The sequence below is a fragment of the Schistocerca nitens genome, chromosome 6 (assembly GCF_023898315.1).
Source record: "Schistocerca nitens isolate TAMUIC-IGC-003100 chromosome 6, iqSchNite1.1, whole genome shotgun sequence".
NCBI lineage: Eukaryota > Metazoa > Arthropoda > Insecta > Orthoptera > Acrididae > Schistocerca > Schistocerca nitens.
The window spans coordinates 301,870,663-301,885,410 of record NC_064619.1 but is presented as its reverse complement, the minus strand read 5'-3'; the positions used below and the strand labels follow the sequence as shown (position 1 = coordinate 301,885,410).

General features: G+C 44.2%; 1 protein-coding gene across 5 annotated transcripts in view; it reads left to right on the top strand.

Moving 5' to 3' along the window:
- Positions 1-14,748, top strand: part of LOC126262573 (S phase cyclin A-associated protein in the endoplasmic reticulum) — a 620,393-nt gene that overhangs the window by 150,073 nt on the left and 455,572 nt on the right. For all 5 annotated transcript variants that reach the window (XM_049959285.1, XM_049959286.1, XM_049959289.1 and 2 more), the window contains 2 exons: positions 5,825-6,059; positions 10,755-10,987. In XM_049959285.1, the coding sequence (XP_049815242.1) occupies positions 5,825-6,059; positions 10,755-10,987 (468 nt within the window). The remainder of the gene's footprint in view (positions 1-5,824; positions 6,060-10,754; positions 10,988-14,748) is intronic.

The window sequence follows — 14,748 nt, the reverse complement described above, 5'->3', positions numbered from 1 at the left end:
AGTCTTTTGAAGATGCTCCCTGCCGCCGTTGGATAAGCGGCTGCAGCAGCAAGTCGTATACTCCTAGCTCACTCATTTGTTACATAGTTTAATTCTTAATTTCTTTGCGTGTTTTTGGTACTTGCATTGTTTAATTCATAAATTTCGGGCGTATTATAGTATTTGAGAGTTGTAGCATCGCGTTTTAGTACCTGAATAGTGTAAAATCGCGTAGTCTCCTTCCGCCGCCGAGCAGTGTGTCAGCAGTGAGCAAGTAGCAGCATTACTGCATTTACTAGGCAATCTTGTATTTTAATAACCGTTTAAATTTTGTCGATTTGTTTGCGCTCTCTGTAGATTAGTTCAGACGTTCTTTGCACAACAGTTTTTAGCATGGATAGGGACTGCAACTGCTGTGTTCGGATGCAGGCTGAGTTGGCATCCCTTCGCTTCCAGCTTCAGGCAGTGTTGGCTTCGGTCACACAGCTTGAGGCTGTTGCCAATGGGCATCACTGTGGGGGTCCGGATGGGGGTTTGTCGGGGACGGCCAGCTCGTCCCACGCATCCCCCGATCGGACTACGACTGTGGTTGCCCGGGATACTGCCCGCATTGAGGCTGATCCCTCACCTGTGGTAGAGTGGGAGGTCGTCTCAAGGTGCGGCAGGGGGCGAAAGACATTCCGGAGGGCTGAACGGAAGGCCTCTCCAGTTTGTCTGACGAACCGCTTTCAGGCTCTTGTTTCAGGCTGATACTGACCTACGGCCTGACATGGCTGCTTGTCCTGTTCCAGAGGTTGCCCCTCAGTCTGCAAGATCCGGGCGGTTGCAGAGGGTGGGCTTACTGGTAGTTGGGAGCTCCAAAGTCAGGCGCGTAATGGGGCCCCTTGGGGAAATGGCAGCAAGAGAGGGGAAGAAAACCAATGTGCACTCAGTGTGCATACCGGGGGAGTCATTCCAGATGTGGAAAGGGTCCTTCCGGATGCCATGAAGGGTACAGGGTGCACCCATCTGCAGGTGGTCGCTCATGTCGGCACCAATGATGTGTGTCGCTATGGATCAGAGGAAATCCTTTCTGAGGAAATCCTTTCTGGCTCCCGGCGGCTATCTGATTTGGTGAAGACTGCCAGTCTCGCTAGCGGGATGAAAGCAGAGCTCACCATCTGCAGCATCGTCAACAGGACTGACTGCGGACCTTTGGTACAGAGCTGAGTGGAGGGTCTGAATCAGAGACTGAGAGGGTTCTGCGACCGTGTGGGCTGCAGATTCCTCGACTTGAGCCATAGGGTGGTGGGGTTTCGGGTTCCGCTGGATAGGTCAGGAGTCCACTACATGCAACAAGCGGCTACATGAGTAGCAGGGGTTGTGTGGCGTGGGCTGGGCGGTTTTTTAGGTTAGATGGCCTTGGGCAAGTACAGAAAGGGTAACAGCCTCAACGGGTGCGGGGCAAAGTCAGGACATGCGGGGACCAAGCAGCAATCGGTATTGTAATTGTAAACTGTCGAAGCTGCGTTGGTAAAGTACCGGAACTTCAAGCGCTGATAGAAAGCACCGAAGCTGAAATCGTTATAGGTACAGAAAGCTGGCTGAAGCCAGAGATAAATTCTGGCGAAATTTTTACAAAGGTACAGACGGTGTTTAGAAAGGATAGATTGCATGCAACCGGTGGTGGAGTGTTCGTCGCTGTTAGTAGTAGTTTATCCTGTAGTGAAGTAGAAGTGGATAGTTCCTGTGAATTATTATGGGTGGAGGTTATACTCAACAACCAAGCTAGGTTAATAATTGGCTCCTTTTACCAACTTCCCGACTCAGCAGCATTAGTGGCAGAACAACTGAGAGAAAATTTGGAATACATTTCACATAAATTTTCTCAGCATGTTATAGTCTTAGGTGGGGATTTCAATTTACCAGATATAGACTGGGACACTCAGATGTTTAGGACGGGTGGTAGGGACAGAGCATCGAGTGACATTATACTGAGTGCACTAGCCGAAAATTACCTCGAGCAATTAAACAGAGAACCGACTCGTGGAGATAACATCTTGGACGTACTGATAACAAACAGACCCGAACTTTTCGACTCTGTATGTGCAGAACAGGGAATCAGTGATCATAAGGCCGTTGCAGCATCCCTGAATATGGAAGTTAATAGGAATATAAAAAAGGAAGGAAGGTTTATCCGTTTAGCAAGAGTAATAGAAGGCAGATTTCAGACTACCTAACAGATCAAAACGAAAATTTCTGTTCTGACACTGACAACGTTGAGTGTTTATGGAAAAAGTTCAAGGCAATTGTAAAATGCGTTTTAGACAGGTACGTGCTGAGTAAAACTGTGAGGGACGGGAAAAACCCACCGTGGTACAACAACAAAGATAGGAAACTACTGCGAAAGCAAAGAGAGCTTCACTGCAAGTTTAAACGCAGCCAAAATCTCTCAGACAAACAGAAGCTAAACGATGTCAAAGTTAGCGTAAGGAGGGCTATGCGTGAAACGTTCAGTGAATTCGAAAGTAAAATTCTATGTACCGACTTGAAAGAAAATCCTAGGAAGTTCTGGTCTTACGTTCGTTCGACCTATACTTGAGTATTGCTCATCAGTGTGGGATCCGTACCAGATCGGGTTGACGGAGGAGATAGAGAAGATCCAAAGAAGAGCGGCGTGTTTCGTCACAGGGTTATTTGGTAACCGTGATAGCGTTACGGAGATGGTTAATAAACTCAAGTGGCAGACTCTGCAAGAGAGGCGCTCTGCATCGCGGTGTACCTTGCTCGCCAGGTTTCGAGAGGGTGCGTTTCTGGATGAGGTATCGAATATATTGCTTCCCCCTACTTATACCTCCCGAGGAGATCACGAATGTAAAATTAGAGAGATTAGAGCGCGCACGGAGGCTTTCAGACAGTCGTTCTTCCCGCGAACCATACGCGACTGGAACAGGAAAGGGAGGTAATGACAGTGGCACGTAAAGTGCCCTCCGCCACACACCGTTGGGTGGCTTGCAGAGTATAAATGTAGATGTAGATGTAGATGTAGGTAGACGTAAACTATCCGAGAAAGCCTGCTTACATAGTTACAAGAACTGGCTTTGATTGATGACTCTAGGAATATACTACAAAGCCCTATGTATTGTGCACATCAGGTTCTTGAGTACAGGATTAGATTAATTACAGCACGCAGAGGCATTTAAATAATCATTCTTTTTGTGCCCCTCCACATATGAGTGGAATGGGAAGAAACTCTAATAAGTGGTACAATGGGATGTTACCTCTGTCATGGACTTCACTGTGCTTTGCAGAGTACAGGTGTAGCTGTAGATTTAAGGCCAATTCTTGAAATTTTAGAAGTAGGCTTTCTCAGGATAATAATTCATGTCTATCTCCAAGATCTGCCTGTTCAGTTCTTTCGGCATCTCTGTGACATTCCCACAGGCCAGACAAACCTGCGGCCATTCATGTTGCCCTTCTCTATACAGATTCAATGGCTCCTGTTGGTCACATTTGATACAAGTCGCACGCACTTGAGCAATATTCTAGGATGGATTTAATGAATGATTTGTAAGCAGTCTTCTTTGTAGACTGATTACATTTTGTCAGTATTCTTCCTATAAGTCAACCACCTGCATTACCAGCAGCAACCTGTGTTGTTATTCCATTTCATATCTCTACACAGTGTTACATCCAGGTATTTGTATGATTTGACCAATTCCAGCTGTGATTCACCGATACTGTAATCATAAGATACTACATTTTTTCCTTTTGTGAAGAACACAGTTTTACATTTCTGAATGAAATTGTCAGTCTGTGCACCACTTTGAAATCTTTTCAAGATCTGACTGAATATTTGTACAGCATCTTCCAGGCAGCACTGCATTATAGATGGCTGAATCATCTGTAAAAAGCATGTTCTGAGGAGAATACTCCTGTTTGCGAGCTTCCTTGACTCTCTGTGAGCAAGGCTGGTATTCTCAACCTTCTCTGTTGTTGGAATGATCCAAGTATGACTTTGGAACCCAGATAGCAGTCATTGTTTGTTCCAGCATGCCCCACAGTCTTCAGTTGGTTGCACACTGTTCCCTCAGTGGCAGCAAGAATAGCATCTTCAACATGTTGAATGAGGCCCCCAGGCATACACAGTGTCCTCATCCCTTGCTGCAATTTCTCTAAGGGATACCATTATTTGCTGTTGTTTGGACTGCTGGTGGTTAATGTACCTTACTCCATTGTTTTTTCTTCTCCCTGACATGGGACACAGCACATTTCTCAACAGTAAAGTGAGCTCCACTGGTCTCGGTGGAAGACAACATCTTGAAGTTGTTTGTTAGGGGACATCTGGAATTCTCCCTGAGCCCCATCTTCCCCGTACAGAATGCCTGGACCTACCACTGTCATACCACTCACAGTCAAGTGGAAGAGTAGTGACAGACCTGTATTTCCTGTAGAAGAGGCAGCATTCCCAGGAGACGATAATAGCTGAGATACCTTTGGTATCTCAGGTACACGACTCTCAGTAGCTTTTCCAGCATTTAATGTGGGCATTTGGTAGAGCAGTCCAAGTTTAGCCTACTGCAGTTACTGTGCTATCAGTATCTGCTTGCAGGGATAGCAAAACATAAAAAAAAAAAAAACATGAACAAGTTTAGTAGTGACTGAGAAATACTGCAAGGCAGTAGTAGAGAAATAGCCCGATATCGGTCGGTACAAGAAATGGCATAAGTAGGTCAAGATGATGTGGCAAACAATGCTTATCTACCTTTGGACGCCTCATACTATCAACTGTATTTGATTCACAGCAAGTAATGTAGCCTCAGTTCTAATACAGGCCATAAAGTGTCAGTATTTGGTAGAGTGGCCTGGAGTTTTGGTTTTCAGATCCCTAAACCAATAATATCTATTTTACTATCCTTTATGATTTAAAGAACTGACAGCTCCAGTGTCTTCTAGCACTACTATTGGTAAACATAGGCCTAAAGTGTCAGTATTTGGTAAAGTGGCCTGGAGTTTTGGTTTTCAGATCCCTAAACCAATAATATCTATTTTACTATCCTTTATGATTTAAAGAACTGACAGCTCCAGTGTCTTCTAGCACTACTATTGGTAAACATTTGTTCATCACGTCTTTCTTCCCCAGCCTGCCACATTTTGAGTTCTTGCCCATGCTGCACTGTCAGTCTCCTGTTGCCAAGCAGCAGTGTTACTCAGTTTCTTCTTCACTACTGGATGTACTTTTTGTTTTACTGTCCTAATTGACAAACTGACATTTTCTGTTGTATACGGGTGTCACATGAAACACATCATGATCAGTATTTGTTTGGGCTGACTCCATCTACATGTAGGAAAAAACAAAACTGCAAATACCTGCTAAAATACTACAGAATGTGAGGCTGACAGCTCTCGAGGGAGAGACCCAGTATACATGTATGATGTTTTTTTTAAAAATATGAAACTTTTCAACAGTAAGAGCCGAGTTGAATTTTACTCATCATGTTCTGTTCAACATAATATCGATCAAAGTGAAATAACATAGGAAACCTATTTACAGTGATTGTAGTGGACTGCTGTAGACTATAATAACTAGAGTTTGGAAATGTGTTGCCAGTTAGGTCATATAGAACCTCCACCAAGCTTCTGACTTACACAGATGAGGACTGGCTTTTCCTTAGTTAACCTGCCTTTCATTAACTATGATTGATTCACGATAAGCTGAAATAAAAATAATAAAAAGAATGGAGAATATTATAAATTTGATGACAAAACTATTCTGGAGGCAAGATGATGATACACTCCAGTAGACTCGTGTAAAGCCGCACTTTTATTTCAATATTTTGTTTTGAATGATGGTCACCTCTTCCAGAGACCGAGAAGAACGTCTTTCAGCTTTGCATGCAGCTCAGTTAGCCAATCAAGAAGAGCTGCAAAAAAAGATACAGCAGAAGCAGGAAGATTCAGCACGTCGCCATGAAGAAAATATTGAGCAGATTCGACAGAAAGCCTTAGAATCCAGCATCCTCCGATACTCAACTGATGATTTACCGCCAAGGCTGGCACCATATGAAACACTAAAATTATGTGAAATCTGTAATGTTTTGGTATGTATGTGTGTTTCTGCCAAATGAAGTCTGTGTTAATAAAAATTACGTAGAAAAAGATAATATAACTAAGTAGAGTTCATGTAACTATATTTAATATATTTAGATGGCATGTATATTAGGTTGAGTGATGATCTACCTCACTCAAATTTAAATTTACTTTAGGGTTAAAGGAGACCATTCACCAAAAAGCAGAAGCCTTCAGTTGTCGATAGGCATACGCAGGAGGAGGAAAACTTTCTAACTTTTGGATTTATCTTTTGATGAACTAGAGTACACACATGTGCCGCGCGCGCGCGCGCGCGCGCGCGCGCGCGCACACACACACACACACACACACACACACACACACACACACACACACACACACACACACACACACACACACACACACACACACACACCTATGCCCCTACATTGTGCCGGCTAGACTGATAGTACCAATGCTATTTTGTGATTTTGTGACAGGTTATGGTGAGGTTACTCTTAGGTGAAGTAAAAGAGGAGCTGAAGGGACAGCAGGTATAGTTGTAGTAGCTGATGGGAAGTGACATACACTGAAGGCTATGTGAGGATGTGAATTGGAAGAGGGTGACAGGATAATGGAAGGGGAAACTGTTGGTTTGAGGGTGTGGGGACAGTGGGTTACCTGAGATTGATACCAAGATGATAATGGGAGTGGAGGATGTGTTGTAAGGATAACTTCCACCTGAGTAGTTTGAAGAAACTAGTGGTGTAGGGAAGAATCCAGATGGCACAGATTGTGAAGCAGCCATTTAAATTGGGCATGTTGTGCCACCAGGTGGTCAGATTTGTTCTTGACAACAGTTTGGTGCTGGCCATTCATCCTGGTGGACAGCTGGGTGGTAGTCATACCAACATAAAAGGCTGTGCAGTGTTTGTAGCAGAGTTGGTATATGGCATGGCTGCTTTTGAAGGTGGCAAGGTCTCTGATGGGGTGGTATAAGCCAGTGACAGGACTTGAATAGGAGTTGCTGGATGGGCAGACTGGTTAGGTCCTGCACCTTGGGCCACCTCAGGGACTTTGCCAAGGAGTTGAGAGTGGGAGTGGTGTAGGGATGGATTAGGATGTTGTGAAGATTGGGTGGGCAGTGGAACACCACTTCAGGAGGGTTGAAAAGGATCTTGGATAAGATGTTTCTAATTTCAGGGCAGGATAAGACATAATCAAAGTCCTGATGAAGGACATGGTTCAGTTGTTCCAAGCCAGGGTGATATTAGGTGATAAGTGGGGCACTCGTGTGTAGCTTATTCTTGGTGGTGGTGGGAGGATTTTTGTGTGTGTGCGCGTGCGTGTGTGTAGATACAGCATGTTCCATTGCAAATATGTCATTCAAGGGTGGAAAGGGAGGGAAATTTCGGTGTGGGAGGGATGGCAGCTGTCGAAATGTGGATACTGTTGGTGGGTAGTGGGTTTGATGTGGACAGAGATGTGAATGGAGCCATCAGTGAGGTAGAGGTCAACGTCCAAGATGGTGATAAATTGGATAGAAGAGGACAGATGAAGCAGATGGCAGAAAAGTTGTTGAAATTATGAAGGAATGTGGATAGTGTGTCATGGCCCTGAGTCCAGATCATGAAGATATTGTCAATGAACCTGAAACAAACTAGGTGTTGGGAACTTCAGGAGGCTAGGACTGTTTCTTCTAGATGACCCATAAACAGTTTGGCTTAGGAAGGTACCATGCTCCACCTTTCTATACCAGTTCAGAAAGGTGCCCCTTTCACTTGTTAAAACCCAGTCCCATATCCTGTTCCTTAAGTGCTTCCTGAACCATTGAATCCCCTCCAATGGCCACCTTCTCTGGACCTCACCCTTCCTTTCACAACAACATTCACCTTTTCAGTTTCCGCCAGTCTGTATCACTCATGAACCTGGTTTTGCGAAAACACCTCTCCATGGCACAGATATCTCTGAACCATCTCAATTCCCTCCACAAGATACCGTCACTGTTTAGTCACCATCACATATAATATCTCTGAAATATAAACCCTTGCACTCGCAACACCTGGAGACGCATTCCAGACACTACCTCCATAAATTGCACAAACGTTGACATCTTGCTACGCCCTTGGGGCACTAATATCCATCAACACCCATTCTTCTCACAGTGAACCCTGTCATCAACCCCTCATAGCAACCAATTTGCCACATCTTCCAAACTCCTTACCAACACCCCACAGAACCCTGAACCCAAGCAAACCTGAAACACTGTTGTTAAGCTCACCATCAAAAACCTCAGTCCCACAGAAGTTTCAGTCCTATTTAAAGACCTAACCTTCATCCCTGTGCCCAAGTTCAATGACACTGGGCTTGTCGAAGACCTACTCTCCTTTTCCTGATCCTTACAGTGGAAACACTTCTTTGTCACCACTCGTTCCCACGAAGGCCAACCTAATCCCAACATTGAACCTTACCTCTGCCAGTTCATACCACCATCTAACTGTGACCCTCCCCCCTCATACCTAACAATCCCCTAGTCAGCTTCCAGGAACTGCTTACTACCAACTTAGCCTTGCCATCCTTCCCCATGTCCATTTCTAAGAACATTAACCTTTCAGCAGAAGAAAGGACAGCTATACACAACCTGACAATGGCTCCAGACTTAATCATCCTCCTTGCAGACAAAGGCTCCACCACTGTTGTGGTGAGTCACAGTGACCACCTGATAGAAGGCTTGTGCTAAGTGTCTGTGTGATCCTGTCCCAAATCCAATATAATCTCCAATCCCTACTGAAATCCACAGGCACTTCCCAGAACCTCTCACCTGAGTCCATCTCCTTCCTCATCCCAACACCCACACCCACCTTCTACATGTTCCCCAAAATCCGCAAACTCAACAATCCAGACCACCCCACTGACCAACATCTCCAACCAATTGACCAAAACCTAGCCTCTCACATCAAAGATACTAACTACCTCCTTCACCAACTTTCTGCCACCCCACACCTTTATGTCCCAGATCCCTACTCATCACAGTTGAGTCCACCTCCCTACTCATCACAGTTGATTCCACCTCCCTATACATCAGCATCCCTTGTCTCCCATGGCTTTGGCACTATCTAACGTTACCTCTCCCAAAGTTGTTCAGGCTTCAAACCCTCCAGATCATTCCTTATACACCTTACTGATTATATCCTGATCCATAGCTACTTTTTCCTTGCAGGGAATGCTTACAAACAAATCCACGACATGCCCATGGGCACCTGCATGGCACCCTCCTATGCCAAAGTGTTATGGACCATCTAGAGGAAACATCCCTAGCCCCCCAAAACTCTCAACCCCCCAGTCAACCCCTAGTCCGACAATTTATTAATGGTCTGGGCTCAGGGCCAAGACACCCTGTCTGTATTCCTTTAGAACCTCAGCATCTTTTCTTCCATTTACTTCACCCACTCCTACTCTGCCCAATGTACCACCTTCCTGAACAGTGACTTCCACCTCACTGATGGCTCCGTCCACACCTCTGTCCACATTAAACCTACCAATCACCAACATTTCCTGCATTTTGACAGCTGCCATCTCTTCCACACCAAAAAAAATCCCTTCCATACAGCCTAGCCACCCATGCACAACCTGTCTGCAGTGACAAGAACTCCTTTGCCCAGTACAATGAAGGCCTCACAAAGGCCTACGTACTCAGGCAATACCCTCCAGACCTAGACCACAAACAGATGTCCCATGCCATATCCTCACACAGCCCCAGTACTCCCTCCACACCAAAAATAAGCTACAAAGGAGCACCCCTCACCAGGGCTTTGATTATGTCTCACCCTGTCCTGAAATTAGGAATATCCTACTCAAGATCCTTCCCACTCCTCCTAAAGTGTTGTTCTGTCACTCAGCCAACCTATGCAACGTCCTGGTCTATACATATGCCACACCCACTCCCAACCTCTTGCCACAGGGATCATATTCCCATGGCAGACCAAGGTGCAAGACTTTCCCACTCCACCTATCCCAGGACCTCTTACTCCAGTCCTGTCACAGGCTTATCCTACCCCATTAGAGGCTGAGCCACCTGTGAAATCTAACATGTCATACACCAACTCTGCTGCAAACACTGCAAAGCCTTTTATGTTGATATGAATACCAACCAGCTGCCCACCAGGATGAATGACCCCACCAAACTATTGTCAAGGACAGAGTAGACCACCCAGTGACACAGCATGCTGCTGAGAATAACATGCTCAGTTTCAGTGGCTGCTTCACAACCCAAACTATCTGCACTTTTCCCTGCACCACCAGCTTCTCTGAAATACACAGATGGGAGTTATCCTTATGACACATTCTCTGCTCTTTATAATCATCCTGGCTTCACTCTCAGGAAACCAACTGTCCCAACACTGAACAGTTTCCCCTTCCACTGTCCTGTCACCCCTTCCTAATTCATGTCCCCACAATCATCGGCCGCTACAACTATACCACCACTGCCTTCCGCATGCCTAACTGGCAAACTGACCTCCCTCTGAGCCACTAGCCTCTTCTTATCTCCCACCTCTCTTTACCTACCCACCCCAACACTACTCCCTCCACAATCAGCCCACCTGCTGCAAAATAGTACTGGCACTGTCAGTCTAGCTGGCAGCATATAGGTGCACAGGAGCTTGTAATTGATATACTAATTCTCATTGGTGGTAGGAAATATTTCATACATTTTTATTTGCTTCCAGATTGGTTCAGAAGTATACTTACTGAGCCATCTCCGTGGACGACAACACCAGGAAGCGTTGCAACAGAAGCAAGACGTTACAGCACTTTCAAGAGAGGAACTGCTGTCATTCAGCATAACACACATTGTTGATGCGCCAGCTGACAAGATAGATCCTCGAATTGCACTTGATAAGGAACGTCAGAAAGCACTCAAGAAGCGGTGCAAAAAGATCCGTCTGCGAATGGCTTCGAGGTGAGGTTATTGTTTTTAGGGTAGCTGTATTTTTCAAGAATGAATTTTCACTCCGCACAGGAGTGTGGTGATTTGAAAATTCATGACGGATTAAAACTGTGTGCCTGACTGGAGCTCTGTGAGGGCACATGTGATTTGATAGTATTAGGCCAGTTATGAGAATGTGAACTCTCCATCCCACATAGAAGAACAGCTCAGATGAATGGTATTGTCACTTGAAAAAGACTGGAAAAAGAAGTGAACCTGACTGTCTACCCACCTCCAGGCTCTTTCAAGTGCATTGCCTGACAAACTACTTCTCCATTGTAGCTCAGCAACTGAAAAACCTTTAGTGATGTGGTAACTGCATAAAGAAAAAGCACACTGTAGACCACCAGATATGTTCTGAGAACTGCTTTAATTACATTTGCAGTGATAAAGTCCTTCACAGAAGCTGTGTATGCAGTAATAAATTCAAGTTCTGTCCTCAATATCTGCTCTCAGAGCCCAGACAGATGTTAGGTCCCTTCACTGGTATTATTGTGTACTGATCTAGCTAGATTAATATCTAGGAAAAGATATAGTGAAGGAGAAAGAAGCATGACTTTGAACAGAAAAGAATATGAATACTGCTTTAAATATCTTGGGTCACTGGTAACTGAGAATAATGATGTGAGAGAAGAAATACATGCAAGGATTGCAGCTGGTAACAGGTGCTACTTTGTACTGGTTAAAGTGTTTAAAGCAAGGAGTCTTAGTAGGAATCTGAAGCTGATTGTGTATCATATAGTAGTTAGATGTGTATTGATGTATGATTCAGAGACCTGGACTATGACACAAAATGATGAGGGGTTGTTGCTGAGATGGGAAAGGACGATACTTAGGAAAATCTATGGGCCAATGAATGATAGGGTTTTTTGGAGAATCAGAAATAATATGGAGATCACAGAGTTTTACAACAAACCAGATATCATGACAGAAATAAAGAGTAATAGACTACGTTGGTTGGGACATGTAGAAAGAATGGTGGAGAACAGCACAGTCAAGAAAGTTTCCAAAGGAAATCCCGGTGGGCATCATATAAGGGGCAGACCAAGGACCAGATGGCTAGACAACGTGGAGGAGGACTTGAGAAGGATGGGAGTTATAAGATGGAGAGCTGAGGCAGCCAGCAGAGAAGAGTGGGTGGAGATTGTCCGGGAAGCCAAAGGCCCCATAAGCGATGTGGTGCCAAGGAGTAAAGTAGAGTAAGATCTAGCTATTGTGCATCTAATTTACTTGATCTCCCTCATCGTACACACAATTATCAAACAACAGAACCTTATTGCCACAACAGAATTGTTTTTTATTCTGTGTCTTATCATAATATTCCTTGTTCTTTATCGTACATTGCACATTTTGTTCTCTTGAATTAGCTCTGCCACATAATTGTCAAAATTATACCACAACCTGGCCGGATCACTATGTAATATCCCTGGAATGTACGCACTCTGTGCAAAGAATAGTTTCTGTGGCCTGTATCCCATTGCACTGTTTGGTACTGTACTGTACTGTACTGTACACAAAAACTGCAAATGGAATCCAACTGTCTCAGTCTGTCTGCAATCTGTTTACATAATGTTGCAATATCTCTGTTCAAGTCTGATGCGAGTTCTCTGATTCTCCATTTGTATAAGGATAGTAACTAATAGTCTGCATCATCTCAATTCACAGCATTTTGCATTCTACAGTTTCTCATGAAATTGCTTCCCATGTCACTGTCGGTTTCTGTACTTCAGTATAACTTTCTCAGCTAACACTGGTGCCACAATATCAGCATCTTGCTGTTCAGCTAGTATAAACTTAGTCAGTTCATACTGAAATGTGAGGATATACTTGTTACCTTGGTCTGTCTTCAAAGGACATACCAAATCAGTGTCACCTCTTGAAAATGTGTTTGGGAGTCTTTGTCATCTCTAAAGATATATTTGTGTGTTTCCTAGTGAATTTATTCTTCTGACAGCTTTTCGCATTTCTGGATATACTCTTCTATATCCTCCTCCATACCACTCCATATTCAGTACTTTTTTTATTCATCCATAGGTTCTCCTTATGCCTTGTTATCCTCCCTCTGGAGAACTGTGATACTGATTTGCAACAGCCATGCTGTCGTTGCCTGCCTGAGCGATTCTTGACTCGTGCAAGGGCTTCCTTTTGTGCTGCCTTCTGACCCAGGCTACCATCGACTTCTTGTTGTGTGCCAGCTGCCCTGACCTCTTTCATTTGCGAAAGTGCCTTGGAGACTTGATATGGTTTGGCCTTTTGTACAGTGTATAGTAATCATATTTCTGCAGCTTTAATCTGAACTTATTAATCTGGATGCAGATCTGATCTGCTACCTATCCATGTTGGGGGTTTATGGTCAGTTCTGCCAGACATGCACGGTCCAAAGTATTTGACAGCTCAACAACTGGCTAACATCTCCTGCTCAATGTTTTCACTTTATTTCATGTCCTTGAGGCATAAGCGACAAGTTACTTACTTCTGTTTTTTCTTTGACTTACAGGTAGCCTCAACAAAATTCTGACTTACATCCATAGTGATTCTGAAGTCCTTTTCAAAGTCCAGATACTGCAGCATCAGTGGACTGAGCAGTTTCTCTTTTAAATCCTGAAAATTGTTTTCTTGCTTGACACCACATATGGAGCATTCTTCCTTCTTTAATAATTAGTGTAGTGGATGTGTGATTTTGCAGAAGTTGTTTATTAAATGCATACAGTATGTCACACTACCTAAGAGTTTCTTCAGTTGCCTCTGTGGATATTCCTTTATCACTTTGATCTTCTGTGGGTCTGGCTTCAAACATTTGGCCAATAGAATACAGCCCAAATGGCACACTTCAGGGTCACAAACATGTTACCATACCATCTACATTCTGTAGCAGCTAGCTAGATTTCATGCCCGATGCTATCTGTGTAAGACAACTTGTCTCCTGGTACATGGGCAATGTCGGTATACATTGTGCACAGCTTTGCTATGATGGCTTTCTTTTCCATGTCCAGATGACTCACACAAATATTCTCTTTTAGAGTAATTATTCACACTTTCAACAGTGGCTTTTCTCCAGTGATGTGACTCATTCTGGATCATTCCCACTACAGTATTGCTTCTGCTACCACCCATGGAAATTCTTTTGACACACCCTCACCTATATTGTTTAATACACTCATTATGCATTCCCCTGATTGCACTTTCACCAGTGCCTCAGGTAGATACACACCGTTTGTGACCTCCTTTTTCATAATGATAACCTCTTTCATTCCATAGGTCTCTATTCTTATCCGGCACACTCGTTCCTCTCCAGGCCCAACTATTAACATTGTTTCAGATTGCACATCTCTCTCTAGATTTTCTGTGTTAATATTGACTGTCTGCTTCTACTATAGGTTGGCAGTTGGTTCTATCCCACCTGACCTTTGCCTTTCTATGTGTGTTTCACTCTGCATTAGAGCCTTTCTCAAAAGAGACTTCTCTTTCCTGTACACGCTATTGGTACAGCTGACTCCCCTTTCTCTGTCTTCATTCTACTGTGCACCTTTTGCTCCATGTCTGAGCCTGTTCTGAAAGAGCATCCTTTTTCTCATACATGCACTATGTGTAGCTCTCACTCTTGCTCTGTCTTCATTTAGATTTGTTCCTTGAGGCTCCGCAGGCAGTGTGGTGGTGGCTACAAATCCATTTTCCCTAAAGGAGGCTCTGCACATCATCCCATCATTAAGAAGATCCACATCTTCCCCATGGAA